The sequence below is a fragment of the Nannobrachium achirus genome, assembly GCF_963921795.1.
Source record: "Nannobrachium achirus genome assembly, chromosome: 20".
NCBI classification, from domain to species: Eukaryota; Metazoa; Chordata; class Actinopteri; order Myctophiformes; family Myctophidae; genus Nannobrachium; species Nannobrachium achirus.
Window position 1 is genome coordinate 46196381 of NC_137827.1, and position 16399 is coordinate 46212779.

Genomic DNA, 16399 nt, shown 5'->3' on the forward strand with positions numbered 1-16399 from the left:
CCGTCGGATCAAACTCGTTTGACCTGGCGAAGAGCTCCGGAGGCTCGGAACGCTGTCATTAAAAGAAAATGCGAGTGCTCGTGTCCAATATTCACTCACTACTTACAATGTTGTCAACTCTTTACAGATTGTTTAAATGCAAATACATTTATCAAATGATGTCATGCATTGCAATCTGAAAATAGTTAGGAAGATATAATTATTTATCATTTTTTAAACCTAAAATGATCGCTTCTGTGAGGTTTTCTTGCACTCAATTAGGTGGGTTAACCCTACCCCCCCAACCAGTCCCCTACTACTAGATAACCTGTCGCCTATAATAGACTGGGATCAATTCACTTCACAGCAGGTTGCTCATCCAGTCTGGGTTTAGAGCAGATACGGAAAAACTGTGTGCACTGGTCAAATACAAACCAGACTATCCACAGGTCCTGTGGAAATCCTGGTGACTAGGATAAACCGAAATTGGCCCGTACGCTGACCAATTGATATCGACGTGAGGTTACCCTTCACCTGCCAGTGGCAGATTTGACAGGGCCGACATGTTTGAATCATTCAAATGTGGGTTTCTTGGAGGTTGCATCCGGCTTGAAAGCAGGGACGGGACATTGAGCTGTCTGGTTTCGATCAAAGCAGACAGAGAGAGAAGCATGGCTGTCTAAACAAGTGATATTTCTACTTTCAAAAGTACCCCCGCAAATCAGTTGAGTTACATCCATGTTTAGCCAGCGTCCAGTCGACTCATTTTATTGACATGGGTTGGAGAGGGCCCTGGTTTGGGGTTGGCACTGCTGGTGCAAAACGAAAGGGATATAGCGGAGGGGGGAGGGGAGGGGGCGGTGGACCAATTGCCTGGCAAGATGTGCCATGGGGCATTGTCCTGTCAGTGGGAGAATCAATGTCCACATCCTGCATCCATGCATGCAACAACAACACAGTCCCATCGCTCAAACAGGCACACTGGGACAAACAACCAGCGACAACAGGGATGGGGACTAGGGATTTGGACTGGTGCAACGGAACTTCAGCCTCCAGATCTCCACATGGGGTAATCACACAGCACCAGTGACTCTCTGGGTTGCTCCATAGTCGATTTGAACATGATAAACGACGACAACGAAGACTCAGGGAACCCATACCATTGATAGGTGAGTAGTTTGTTTTTTGTTGCAGTATACAGTAGATTGAGATTAATTTTTTGCTGTGTGGCTCCAAATATGGAAAAGTGTGACATTGAAACTAACTTGTGTGTAATGCAGCATGACAGGCTAACCCTAACCCTAGAATTATGCGAATTGTATGTACTTTTAAAACTCTGGTCTTCTCTTGCTGGTTGATGCGGTAATACTGTATGTACCATTACAAAAAAGCAATTCTCTAATGCTCTGCTCCATAAAATGCACTGAAACCGATGATTTGCTTGAATTCAACAGCTTGAATCTGAAACTGTAACCTCGGGTGATAGACTATATCAACATAAAGTATATTGCAGCTGTCAGATGTTGATTACCATGTTGCAACCGAAAGATTGAGGATGAAGTTGTATTTGAGTTGAACGGATAGGCGTAGATTTGGAGGCCCCCATGCCATTATGGCCATAGCTTGCCTGTGAAAAGCAAAGAAGAAACAATCAATAAGGTGAATTTATCTTGCATGATACTCTTGGATCTATATTAATCAGTGTACATAAAAGTTCTTACTTTTTTAATGCGTAAAGTTAGTTAGTGTAGCACAGTGAGGCCGCTTGATGGCCTCATAATGTCTAGTATCTCCCCCGGTCCATAGGGATGTCCCTTGGGTATGGTGGTTAAGACGTTAGACACTGGAGACCCGTGTACGAATCCCGGAGCGTTACATTAGGTCAAATTCCTCTGCGGTGTATCTGGCTTGGCCGGGCGCTCCAACGTACACAAATAAAAGGACGTGTTTGAGGGTGGCAAGCTGGGCTGAGTGATCTAATCTCTGCTGCTGCACCAGCAGCGACTCCAACAAGTTGGCCAGGGGGTTAGGATTAGGGATCAGCAGGGAGCTGAATATGGAATATTGAGTTCCTCTGCATACATCTTTCTCTGCCTCCTGGTGAAATCAAAGCACAGGAACTAAGTCTTTATCTATGTGTGTGTGCGTACGTGCGTATGCGTGTTTTCCCTCGCAGTACGGAGGGCATGTGGCAGTGAAGAGTCCGCTGGCCGACCATGGGTGACTGGAAGCTGCTGGGCAGCATCCTAGAGGAGGTCCACATCCACTCCACCATCGTGGGCAAGATCTGGCTCACCATCCTCTTCATCTTCCGCATGCTGGTGCTGGCGGTGGCCGCCGAGGAGGTGTGGGAGGACGAGCAGTCCCAGTTCGTCTGCAACACGGACCAGCCGGGCTGCAAGGCCGTGTGCTACGACGTCGCCTTCCCCATCTCTCTCGTACGCTTCTGGATGCTCCAGGTCGTGTTCGTGTCGGCGCCCTCGCTCTTCTACATGGGACACACCCTCTACCGCATCCGCTACCTGGAGAAGGTAGGACACTTTATTTGGTTAGAGTCACCGTTTTTTGTTTGGCACTGCATTGATAAGTACTGTAGTACTATAAGTATTATTATTTGTGTTATGACGAGATAACATTGAGACACTTATGTACTGTAGCATTGACTGATCTAGACAATTTATATTTTAGTTTTTACTTACATTCACGACTGCTCTGTATTGTTGATGCTTCTTTTTTTGCTTCGCTTTTTTCCATTTCATACTTCCCTGTAAACTTGTAACCTTTTTTTTTAAATGATTTGTTTTTGGGCTTTTTATGCCTTTATTTGATAGGATAGTAGACTGACAGGAAATGGGGAGAGAGATGGGGAATGACATGTGGCAAAGGTCGTCCGGATCGGGAATCGAACCAGCGACGCCAGCACAGCTGGCATCATAGCCTAGTATGTGGTATGCGCCTTGACCACCAGGCCAGCGGGCGCCCCTAAACTTGTAACCTTAACTGCTGTGCCGCCTATGGGTGACAGATTTTCCTTCTTGGGATAATAAAAGTTATCTATCTCTCTATCTAAGGGGCGCCACCGGCGGCGCGTGCGCCTCCGGGAGGAGATGGGCGAGATGGGCGAGACGGACGCGGCGCCGGAGGAGCACCGGCGCATGGAGCGCGAGCTGCGGCGGCTCCACGAGCGGCGGCGGGTGAAGAGGGTGCCGCTGAGGGGCTCCCTGCTCAGGACGTACATCATCCATATCCTGACGCGCTCCGTGGTGGAGGTGTGCTTCATCCTGGGCCAGTGCGTCCTGTACGGCGTGCGCTTGGACCCGCTGTACCAGTGCAGCAGGCTGCCGTGTCCCAACACGGTGGACTGCTACGTCTCGCGGCCCACCGAGAAGACCATCTTCATGGTGTTCATGGTGGCCATCGCCGGCGTGTCGCTTTTCCTCAACGTGGTGGAGATATCGCACCTGGGCGCCAGGAAGATCAGACAGACGCTCAACGGGGAGAGGTTCTCGGACGACGACAGCCTGATAAGCGAGCCGGTGAACAAGCCGTTCGCGCAGCACCTCTGCGTGATGAGCCACGTGTCGCGGCACAGCGTGCCTCGAGACGCCCCCAAAGTGACTCGGGAGGTGAACCCGAGGCCTCTCCGGCATAACACGGAGGTCAAACCCGAGCACGAGACATCGAGTCGCAACAGCTCGGCTCGTTCCACTCCGAGGGAGTCCCCGCAGCAAAACACCCCCGGTCAAACGCCTGCCGCCATCGAAGGCCCCCCGCAGCGCCGTGAGAGCCAGGAGCTTGGTGGCGGCGAGGCAGAACAACGCGCGCCGTCGGCCTGTAGAGCCGCTCCGTCCGACGGGAAAGGAGACCCCAAGGACCGGGCTCCTCCTCCACCACAATGCGGTAACCATCTCCAGCCCCCGGAGGCTCTGGTGGTGTCAGGCAGCTGCAGCACCGCGCTCCACAGGCCCAGCGCTGTGGCCAGAGAGGAGGTGAGCAGTGGTGGAAAGTACATTTTACTTAAGTCTTAAGTACAACTTTGAGGTATCTGTACTTTACTACATTTATTTGAAAGCTTTAGTTACTATAGGCTACTTTGTAGATTGATCATTATTGCAAAACATACATTAACCACTTCAACCCTATACATTTCGACCATTTGAAAATGGACGATCTACAAGCTCACAATGTGTCGCGATGCAACGCATTGTGAGCTTGTACATCTGCTTCACATTTTAAAACTTGAAATGGTACATTCTGCATGAGTTCTTTTACTTTTGGTACTTTAAGTTCATTTTCACACGAATACGTTCATTTTCACACAAATACTTTCTTACTTTTACTCAACTAAATGTTTTATTCCGGATTTTACTTGCAACAGAGCATAACTGCTACATTGCATTATTGAGACTTACTTAAAAGTGAAAACATTTGAGTTCTCTTTTTTCCCGCCCCTGGAGGTGAGTGCCTGGAGGGACTCGCTGGGGAGTGGTGTCCTGTTCCCCCCCAACCCCAGGAAGAGCAGCTACATGGGTTCCAGGCCGCCGTCCGACATCGCGTCTAACGTTAGCTGCTCCAGCGACTCCGTCCACAGCTCCGAGGAGTCCGACGAGCTGAGCTCTCTGCACGGGGACACGCCCATGATGGCACCGCCCGGAGGCCGCAGGATGTCCATGGTGAATAAGAGAGAAGAAAAAAAACATACAGACATTAAGAGGGAACACAATAACAAATGAGTATCTGAGACAAAAAACAGTCCAAGTCCGTATTTTAACATTTTGGATATAGATATTTTTTGGATTTACCAGACTGTAAACCACAAACTAGAAATTTGTAATCTGTTAAATTCTTACTCCCCCCTCATTTTGTTGAATCAGATTTTTTTACTTAACTCATTAGGAATTATAAGACACATAATACTTACAGAAAGTGGAAAAGGGGTTAGGGTTAGGGTTAGGGTTAGGGTTCTCCATACAAGCAATATTCAGCAGCCAAAGGGAGCAGATTGAGGGGGGAGTGCATTAACAATTTAACAGATTAAAAATGACTAGTTAGTGGTTTACAGTCTGGTAAATCAAAAAATATCTATACTAAAAAAAATCTAATATGGACTTAGACTGTTATTCGTCTCAGGTACTCAAATATTGAGGGGGAAAATAAATGAGTGGGAGAGAAGAGAGGTCGAGGGAGAGAGAGAGAGAGAGACACACAGACACAGAGAGATGGATACAAAAAAGATGAGTTGGCAGCAAAAAATGACCGAAAAAATGTCCGCAAACAAATTAACAGTGGTGTGAAAGATGAATCCCATATATGGTGTTCCTTGATGTCAGTCAGTGATGTCAGTCTTCTCCAAATTTGGTCACAGTTTCAGCATGCGGGTATATCAGATGTGGGCAGTGTTTAGTATCAGTGATATCAGTCATCTCCAAATTTGGTAATTGTTTCAGCATGCGGCTGTTACCATGGTGGCGACACTGTTTATTATCAGTGATGTCAGCATGCAGTCAGACGACAGATGGACAGACAGACATTCGGTAAATTAAAAGTTAGATAATAATAATAAACTCATTCGCATTCCCATTGAAATGTATTGACAGATTCTGCCGTCATAGCAGGTACACTTAGAATAAAAGTGCAGTGTGACCGTGCCTTTTACTCTCACTCTCTGAACATTTTAAAATAATAAAAACATACAGAATGCTGCCCCAAATAATCTATGATCAATATCCTATTGAATGCAGATACGTAGGTAATGGTCAGCTAAAGCAATGGCAATATTTTAGTTTATTTGCCTCAGTATGTCACATGGAAGAAAATTAGGTAATGGGTCGAGGGATCATCAATATGTCCATACACCTATAAAGGTGTGCGTGGAAAGACGTGGCCTTAAACATGGCAAACTCTAGATTTTGTTTTATTACGCACCATAATGTTCACATTTTGATCATAAGACCCACTTATTTTAAAGTCAGTCTCCAAATGAACCCGTAGGGTCCAGAGGCAGGCAGAGATATAAGATATGGGCGGGGTGGGCGGGACTAGATGACCTGGGGGAGGCACAGAAAGCAGGTGTGAGAACAATGTGTGCAGCAAAGGAATGTTAATCTTACAAGTCCGTTGGTACATGGTTTCCAAATCCATCCGAGGTCCAACGTTCTCTACCGCCGCAGTCCAATCAATGTTGGGGTTCACTTGGTCTTTGTTCTGTTGTCAAGGCAGAGGTTCAGCAGCACCGAAAGGAAAACACAATCACAAAGTAGTAAGCAGTTAAACTGTTCACTGCTCACAGTCAGAAAATCCAATCGTCTTTGTACTGCACTGTCTTGACTTCCCTCAGAGGGTCAGTTTGTTCTCCTACACAACAACCACCTTCCACTCTGTCTGCTGTGCAGAGTCATCTGTAATTGCTGACCCTGCTCACCTGTTCCCTCTCTAGGATCTGGCACAGCAGGGCGGGGTCACATATCAGCCCTCCCACACAGGGATCATCAATATGTCCGTACACAAACAATATTGTGTCCATAGCATAGATATAAAAAGCTAGAGACCTCATCCGCCACTGCAGTTCTTTAGAGCGACCTGTAAAATAGTATTGGCTGAAATGTCAAAGGCACGCTGCCACTCAAAGTGACTACTGGTCAATCACACTCATCTTTTCCAATTAAATTCAAGGGAGCTTTATTGGCATGACGAAACAAACGTTTACATTGTCAAAGCAAGTGCCTCTGTCCTGAGTCCCGCATCTGATTGTCCTACCAAACTTCCGTTTCAGTGGGGCACGCGAAAGAATTCCGTAAAAATTGCCAATACTGGGTAGTAGGAGCCGGAGGTGTCTACTACCCATAGTCTATGGTCCATAGCAACGACTTATCCTTGTCCGTGGCAAATTTTAGATTGTCTTTTTTACACACCATTATAATGTTCTTATTTTGATCATAATACCCAATGAATATTAGAGTCCACTAGTACTAGTCGTTCTCAAATGTTTTATTTGGCAGGGACCAGAAAAGAAGAATAAAGCATGCACATCCACTCACTAAAAGACAGGTGCCGGGCTGAGGTCAGAATCCATAAGAAAAATGCTCCAAAAGATTAAAAAAAAAGAAATTACACCATATATTATTCGCAAGGACAACCTTAACTCTGAGGGTTACCGGTTCATTTATTTGGTTACATTTAAACACTCTCAGAGTTACAGACCTGTTATGGTCATTCAGAGCTAGCTCTTTGTGTTTCTGGTAACATTATTGTCCACAAATCTTGTATGTCTGTGGCAAAAATGGAATTTGGACATACAGTACATCTCCACCACAAGCCCTGCTCCCTATACCATACCTAGCTGTCTTCTCTGTGGGCTCTGCTCAGCGAGGTTGTATACCTCACATATTTGAATATTATATTTATATTTTAAGGCTTACACGTCATTTTACACATCAGTAAAATGATAGCACTTTACAACTCCATAGCATAGCTTGATGGTGCTTAAATGTCGCACATTCTTCAGTGCTACTCACAGTTTGCTGCGTTAGAGTGGTTCTCAAAGTGGGGTCCAGGGATCCCTCAGGGAGGGTTTCTTGGGCGGTTTCCAAATGGACCCTTAACAGGTGAGGTCCTCAGTTATGAACCAGGGTTGTGTTATAATCTCTCAACACCTGACAGTCATGAGTCATGAGTGAACAGGATTCTTCACAACTCAACGCACTACAGCATTATTCCTTGTCGTTGTTGATTTCAGAGCGTTTTCCTGGACATCTCCTCCATAATGAAGAAGTGATGAGAGGAGGTTATGACTTCAAGACCAGCGTGGCAAAGCTCCAGGGTCAAGCAGCTGCAGACCCAGGAAACTCCGGGGGACCTGAATGTGCACAAAGTGGGGTCCGGCGGACCCTCTAGGGCTCCTTGGAGGGGTGTTCCTAATGGGACGCCTACAGCTCTGTTTATCAGAGGCCCCTTTTCCACCGGGGGTTGAACCGGTTCCGTTCATTTTGAACCAGTTCAGAGTGTTTCCACTGAAAATGAATTGGTTCAGAACCCTAAAATCTGGTTCGGAACTAGAACCAAAGAACACTTGTTTTTTCTTTGCCCTGAACTGGGAACCAAAGTGGGCGTGTCAGTATTTTACAGGTTGGAAGATACAGATGTAATGTAAATAATGGCAAAAGCAAGAAAAATATCATCATTAAAAAACGAAAAGAAAGGTGAGGCTGTAACTGCCATTGACGACTGAATTCCCCTCCGTTAAATGGACACTTATTGGATACATTTCTGGCCTGTTCGGGGATCGAACCCGGGGGCTCCTGCCTCTGCAATGGTTCTGCTTTAAACTGGTGGAAATGCGGGCCGGTTCGTGACCGGTTCCGTGAAAGCCCCAAGGTTCGGATAACCTAGAACGGAACCAGTTCCAGAACCAACGTTGTTTTGGTGGAAAAGAGGACTCTGAGAGTGTACAAACGGAAACCCCTTACCGCTCGGCTCCATTTGCGCACTCTCTGAAAGTAGGGAGGTCCCTCGAAATGAAAACAGTTTCAGGACCAATTGCTGTAGTAGATATCAACCATGCCACCCAATACAGACATTGATCTGCCCGCGGCATCACATGGCAGGGCCATTGATCGGGCAGACACACACGCACACACACACACATACACTGTCGATCCTCAATGTCAATACATTTTGGATTCACAAGCACCTTAAAAACGGCCAAAACGTTATAAAATAAAAGGGACAATTTGTGGATATGTGACTGGAAAATGGGGGAGTTGCTTCAATTTGGAAAAATGCGCTCAGTTTGAGGTTTTTGGACGAACGCTGTAAACAATGCCATGGATTGCGGAAAATGAAACCCATAGAACTCTTGTGACCTTCGAAAGAGAATGTGTATGCTGTGGCTCTGCAGGACTGTAAGTGTGTGTGTGTGTGTGTGTGTGTGTGTGTGTGTGTGTGTGTGTGTGTGTGTGTGTGTGTGTGTGTGTGTGTGTGTGTGTGTGTGCGTGTGTGTGCGTGTGTGCGTGTGCGTGTAGCGGTCTCGCAAAACCGTTGGCCCCGATTGGCGAATAGGCAAATTTCTTGTGCAAAATTGTAAGATAACTTAGTAGCTCCATACGTTTCTTTTTTCACATTATGTTTTATACTTTTTGAAATAATTGAATTAAATTTTATAATGGATGACAAACAATGGTGCTTGGATCGGGGCTGTATACTTCAACCCGAATTTGGACTCGACGCATTGTGAGCTTGTCGATCGGCTAATCTCAGCTCAGGCTTTCCCAGAATACAGTACAGATTCTGGAACGGGTACACATTATTGTGTATCATTATTTTATGCTTTAACTATTGAAAAATAGCAGATATACAAGCTCACAATAGCTTGTAGATCTGCTATTTTTGAAAAATCATGTCAATTTGGATTTTGACCTGATTCTATAAGTGTCTTTTGAATCCTTCTAAGGTTTTTGGAAAAACCCTATGTTTCTATGTCAGCAATCTGGCCAGCCATCCTCAAAGGAAAGGTCCTTTTCACTTAACTGGAGCTCAGTTAGTCTGTTCTCGAGAGACTACTATGTCAGTGGTTCTCAAACCTTTTCCTGCGAAGGACCCCCAAACTGATATTTATTTGGCCACGGACCCGCATCTCAAAATATTTAGTTCCAGGGACCCCCAGAAGCAAAATCTGAGTTACAAACGTTCGCTTTGAAAATACATCTATTCAAAGATTTGCACACATTTTCAAGACTTTTTCAAAAATAGCAGATCTACAAGCTCGCAGCGTGGCACTCGGTGCCGCGCTGTGGGCTTGTATATCTGCTATTTTTCACTGGTTAAAGCATTCAATAATTCTAGGCCTAAATGGGTTAAGACAAATGTTCTTTTTCTAAGGTGAAGACTTATAGAAATTCTGTATTTGTAGTAATATATACCGGTATATATATAAAACAAGTGTGGAACTATGTTGATTTCTATTATATTCAAATTAAATGCCTCAAACATTTTGTAAATGGATGAAACAAAAACACTTACTTTAGAATTGTCTCATGCTTTTTGTTTTTTATTTCCGAACAGAACTTTTGCCTAGACAAAGTGTTTGATTTTTTTCTCTTTTCTTTCAAATCATTTGCATATCAAATGAACGAAAACACAACATGTTGCACAAATTATGTACAAAATAATAAAAACAGGCAATTTCGAACATTCAAAAGGTAAAAAAAAAAAAGTAGAAATAAAAAAAAAGAAGAAGAGTTTGAACCTGCCGATAACAGTCATGTAGGTACTCCAAAGAAGGACACGTAAAAAAATGGCTCACCAGAAAAAATCTACAAATACAATGATAATAATAACCACTTGTCCATGTAAAAAGTTATAAACGACACCACTGGTAAAATGTCAACATGTCTATAATACAGTCCTTACCCAAAAAAGAAGAGGTATGCTGAATTGTCCAGGTAGATATGTGTTAAAAAAAGAGTCTGCTCCCCTTTCTAAATGTGGTTTAACGCGCCGATTCTCAGCGTTTGGAGGGTACCACTCATAAGTGGTACAAAAAATGACCCTTATGGGTGTGTAATTCTTGAGAGTGTATATACTGTAAATGGAACCAAATGGACCTGCATACTCTCAAGTGTTAAATAAGCACTGATGATTTTACAGCGTAGATTGGGATTCCGGTAGAGTTTAGTTCAGTGATTTCTCAACTTTTTTCATTTTTATTTCAAGGATCCCCCAGTTTGATATGCATTAGGCCCACAAATCTCCGCTGTACAATCCCAGATCTACTCTGTACAATCCTCAGTTCAAAAGGGACCCTTATGGGTCCATTTGCTTCCATCTGTCAAGAGCTTACAGACCCGTTATAAGTCTCCATTTGGACCCGGCGCCCCCAGACATTGAGAACCGGCGGTTTAACAAACCCTGACGCGTGTACACATGACCTGGGATTCAACCCGGAAGCTGCACTGAGGTCTCAGCTGAGGAGTGCAGCAGCACCCACCCACCCCACCCCACCCCTGATCCCCTCAAGCCCACCCCACCCACACCCCCCCCAACAATGTAAACAGAACAATGAAACCTCAGCCATTTTGAAACAGTGGTTCCCAATCATTTTCAAAGGCTTGGTATCTCCACCGAGACCCAAAATGTAATTACATTAGACATTCAATCACTTAAGCCCTATTTCTAATAGCTGATCTAGAGGATTGCGGATTCATTTGAAAATGTCTGGAAAAGAATCTAAGATATTTACGCATAAAAAAAAGAAAAAAAGAAATGGCTCCGTGATCCAAAAGTGGGTCCCAACCCCTAAGTTTGTGAACCACTGACTTAAAAGATCATTTCAATGGTCATATATAATGGTATTACTAAATGAGGAGTTTTATTCTGAAACGCTATGCCCTTAGTCAAAAAATATATAATTGCACAATCCTATAGGATTTCTTTGACCAGGGGCATGCATTTTAACATTAGCCTACATTTTGTTACCTGAAGTTCATCCCTCAACATTTAACATTTAAGATCATGACACCATTAAATTGTTCCTTTTTTTTCATAAGCTAATGTCTTTAATTGGAGAGGGTGGGGAACTCATGAGCTCGCCATGCGATGCGTTGTGAGCTTGTACATTTCCTAATTATTCTTTCTATTTGATATATGACAAAGTACATATAGGGCTTAAGTGATTAAACAGTAGAGTAATGAGTTATTCTTGTTCCAAATGGTTACTGTACATCATTTTTGAATGAGAGCGGATATAGTTCAAAGTTTGCGTGATGTGACAAACTCAGTCTCTAGCTACACAAAATGACACTTGTTTAGTCTGACACAGGTGTGTTAGTAGGGCTGGGCAATTAATCCAAAATATATCCAAACTCACTTTTAGAACCAAGCTCATGTAAGTTGAATCGAATAATCGAGATGCAGTCACGCAGATTTGTATTTTTGTGTAAGCTGTATATCACGAATGGGCACAGAAAAAATGGGAATCGATTAATCACTCTTATTTGATCCCTTTCAACTTTAAAGGGGTTGTGCACTGAGTTGACTGATTGGGCCATAAAGGTGTCAAACTCGTTCTGTGCTAAAAAAATTATCATATTTTAATTGGGGATCCCCCATCCTGACGAGCACTAAGAGTTGAGACATTACATTTTGTATAACACGGTTCTATTGTGAACATAGCCGATCTACATGCTCACAATGCCTCGTGTTGCTGCATCTAATATTTGACAATTCGGCCAATGTTTAATTTGTCGTCTTAGAGGTATTAAAAAGTCCTTAAATTGTCACTTTAGAAATGTGCATATACCCTCTACACACTTAAAACTATGTTGGTTTGTTTAGCTATTGAGTGTGCGAAAACAATGTTAATCATCTGGGGACCCCCCAAAATAATTTTGGGACCGTTGACCTAGTTGGCCTTTAAATAATCATTCATGAATCGTAACTGAGGCGAAGTTTGACATAATCGCGACACTGATTTGAAGTCATACCGCCCAGCCCTACTTTAGTCAGGGAATTTTAATAAAACCTTGGGAATAAATTCCTTACCAAACAATGTCTTCACCAATGTGTTCGTAAAGGTGTCTAGTAACATATCTAACAAAGATTGAAATTCAACATCCCTAGCAAAATGTTTGACAGTTAGGGTAATTCTGGGTCTCATTCACTTACTATACACTGTACTATAAGGGGAAAAAAATCACTCCCAAAAATATGCTTTAAGTAGCATGTTAGGGGTCTAACTAGGTGTTTTTAATTATTCTGAATCCATTGCAAGCATTTGTTTTGCATGAAAAACATTCATTGGGCCAAAAACAGATGCAAGAAAACGATGGTTTAGTGATGAGTCATCACTTTTCACAAGGTGTATGGGGTCCATTTTTGGCCCAAGGAATGTTTTTCGTGCAAAACAAATGCTTGCAATGGATTCAGAATAATTAAAAACACCTAGTTAGACCTCTCACATCCCACTTAAAGCATATCTTTGGGAGTGTTTTTTTCCCCTTATAGTACAGTGTATAGTAAGTGAGTGAGACCCAGAATTATCCTAGCTGTCAAACATTTTGCTAGGGATGTTGAATTTCAATCTTTGTTAGATATGTTACTTGACACCTTTACGAACACATTGGTGAAGAAATTGTTTGGTAAGGAATTTATTCCCAGACTCGACAGGTATTCTGCAAATTTTCCCTGACTACTTGTTTCACTTTGTGGCCCTTCTGTTGTCCATGTTTCAATGGGTTTGGGAGCTGCAGTGTGCATGTGATCGAAAGCCATCCCTCCATTCATTCCCTCGCTGAATATTTTGGGCCTCTGAAACCTCTAAGGCAAGAACTGGAGCTGCACTTGTCAATATCGTCGTTGTCGGGTGAAAACCTCGTATCTCCAAGTTTCAAATGTGTGCGTTCTTTCGCAAAGTAAAGCCCTGCTTCATCATACAAGGCCGTCGCACAAAAGTAGTGAAAACAGCAGATCTACAAGCACACAACGCCTCGCACCGCGAGGCGTTGTGTGCTTGTAGATCGGCTGTTTTCCCTAGTTTAAATCGTTTTTTAAAATGATAAATGCCAAACGAACGGTTTTGGACATACAAGGTTTTCACCCGACAACGACGATATGTTTTAAATTTGTCACAAATTGTCACCTATAGTTTTAAGTTAAGTAGAAAAAGAAAAGAAAAGGAAAAAAAAAAAAACAAGAAAAAAAAACATCTGCTTTTCTATTCAAATGAAGTCTCTGGTCATATGAATATCTTTACAAAACAAAAACACGTTGCATACAATTTTTGTAAACATACTCGCGCCCCTTTTTATGTTTAAACCCCTCGCATAAGTTATAGTCAATAAGGACATGTGTGACTTGTAACACATTAAGACATGTAATCTTTCAATCAACTGTCAATAATAATAATAATAATAATAAAACAAAAACAACCATTACCGAACACACAAATCGATGCTAGGAATGGGCAGAAGCCTACATTTTGAATCTATACCCCCTTCCCTGAACCAAAGCCCCAACCCCCAACAACAAAGTGAAAATAAATAAGTTAAAAATGTTCATATTCATATTTAAGAAAACGATCAGCTGATGAATGTTCTTCAGTGTACTCTGAGCCTTCAGTACATTCGGTGGAGCTTAGTCATTGGTATATCGGTACGCCACGTTGAGGGCATGGGTTAGGGTCAACATGCTTCAATAGACAAATGTCAGATTTGTGTGGAAACTCTAGTTTCATTTAAAAATGACCTTACATTGTCAAATCTGCTACAAATTCCGGTAAAAAAAACTAAAAACAAGTGCTATAAATGTTTGAGTGGTTAACCACTGTCAACCTGGTGTCCCTATTTTGGACAATCTTCCAAAATACAAAAAATTGCCGACAGCACAAGCTCACAAAGCATCACATCACGACAGGTTGTGAGCTTGTGGATCGGCTACTTTCACCGCGCAACACAGCGATACACAGTGAAGTATAAAACAGGGCTTGAGTGGTAAGTGGTCCCAAATATATGCTGGATACAACAGTTTGACAACAGTGTCAAAATGATTATTTAAATTATTTAAAAAAAGAAAAACTTGAAACTGAACATGAGCTTGACCCCAACCCTCGTTTGAAACTGGTGGTTTAAAATAAGCCAAAAAATGCCGCCAGGGTCGACCCAAACGATGCCCCGGGATGAATTTGATCAGCACACTAGACCAGTGGTTCTCAACCTTTTTAGGCCACGGCCCCCCCAGAATAATCATATTTGAACTGGGGACCCCCCACGCTGCCCTGACAAGCACTTGGAATATACTGTATAGGAGTTGAGGCATTACGTTTAGTTTGACTCCCACAGATAAACATTGTGAAAATAGCAGATTTTTATTATTTTCACGCTGTTTGCCTCTTTCTCATATCATTTGACAATTCGACGATTACTTTTGATGGTCTTATTTCCTTCTTCTTCTCTTTTTATGTATTAAAAAGGTCTTAAAAGTCCTTAAATTGTCACTTAGCTGTCATCTAGGGACCAAAATAATTTAAGAAATCGTGTGGGGACCACCCTGGAGGTCCCAACCCACATGTTGAGAACCACTGCTCTAGACAGAGACCACAACACGTGCTTTCCAATCGACTCTGGGGTCAGCAGACAGATTTGGCATCTCCCCCGACCAAAATCTCACCACTGTTGATTTTGTTTTGTTTGTTTGCAGCTCTGAATTTCAGATCATGGAACCATCACAAATACTGAGTTGCGAATAGGAAATTGTACTCTCTTTTGTACTTTTTTTCTCCTCCTTTCCTTTTTGTGTGCAATAAATTTACACAATCGACAATCTCATAAGATGTAATATTTAGGCGTCTCACACCCCATATACCAAATACTTTAAATAGGATTATTTGGCGTATGTACAATACAACAGTAGTGGCGAAATACCTAGCTAATTACAAACACTAGATTCTTACTACATTAAAGACAAATAAATTAGCGGCTCACAAAACGAGCACTCGAGATTTGCAGAAGTAATCGTTAAGTCGATCTCGACAGCAATATCTGCAGACCTGGGTTGATTCACAAAGTACTTGGGAGTTTAGTTTTTTAAGTGCCAATGTCAATATTTGTCATTGCTATACCTCACCCTCTTGGAGGACTCGGGGCAGTCATCTTTTAAAGTGATGATGAACTTGGGCAGAACCGTGGGTCGCACAGCTACCTGGGCAGGATATACGGCCGTGTATGTGTCATCCACCTTTTATCAGCTGTACCTGCACTCTGTGACTGGTGAGCAAGGAATATAAATTTTTTTGTTTTGTTTTTTCTCTATCCGTTCAGTGTCGAAAAAAGGTATCAAAATCACATCGTCGTGGTAAGAATGGCGTTTCAGGTTTTATGTCAATCATATTTATACAGCGCCTCGCACTTTAAACAGACAGCAAAAGACGGACAATATTAAATCCTGTTGGTTATTGATTAATCACCAGATTGGAGAGATGGGAGCGACTCGATGTGAGCGTGGTTCATTCAGTAAAAAAATCCGTCTCACTTACTAAAGTTGTGTTTCAAATCGTATCCGTTGACTGGCTGGTTATATAACTTAACCGACACAAAGTATTTATAAACGGACTTGTGTGGATGACAGAGACATATAAGTATCAAAATCACACTTTTAAGCACAAGCACCCATATAAAAACCTGAGTCCTATTCGCTTTGGAAAAGTGAAATGACACTATCATTCAGGTTCTATTAGGGTCCCTCCACACTAGGCGCGGTCACCGCCTCCTAGCAATTCATTTTCAATGAGAGGCGGCCGGCTTTTTCGGCCGTGCAGCGAAGTTTTGGGGCGGCGAGGCGAGCGGGCGCGGTCCCGTGAAATCCACCGCATGCGTACGCGGGCGGTGAGAGATGGATTGTGTTCATCTTTGTGAAATAACGCGCGTCGTTT

The 16399-nt window shown here is 43.1% G+C and overlaps 1 protein-coding gene across 1 annotated transcript; it reads left to right on the forward strand.

The window, feature by feature from the left end:
- Nucleotides 1-2195: 2195 nt before the first annotated feature.
- Nucleotides 2196-7753, forward strand: LOC308306203 (gap junction alpha-5 protein-like; the record flags this gene model as incomplete). Its single annotated transcript, XM_080751100.1, has 4 exons — nucleotides 2196-2510; nucleotides 3051-3968; nucleotides 4437-4652; nucleotides 7715-7753. 4 exons carry the CDS (start codon nucleotides 2196-2198, stop codon nucleotides 7751-7753), a joined length of 1488 nt encoding a protein of 495 aa, XP_080607226.1.
- Nucleotides 7754-16399: the final 8646 nt, after the last annotated feature.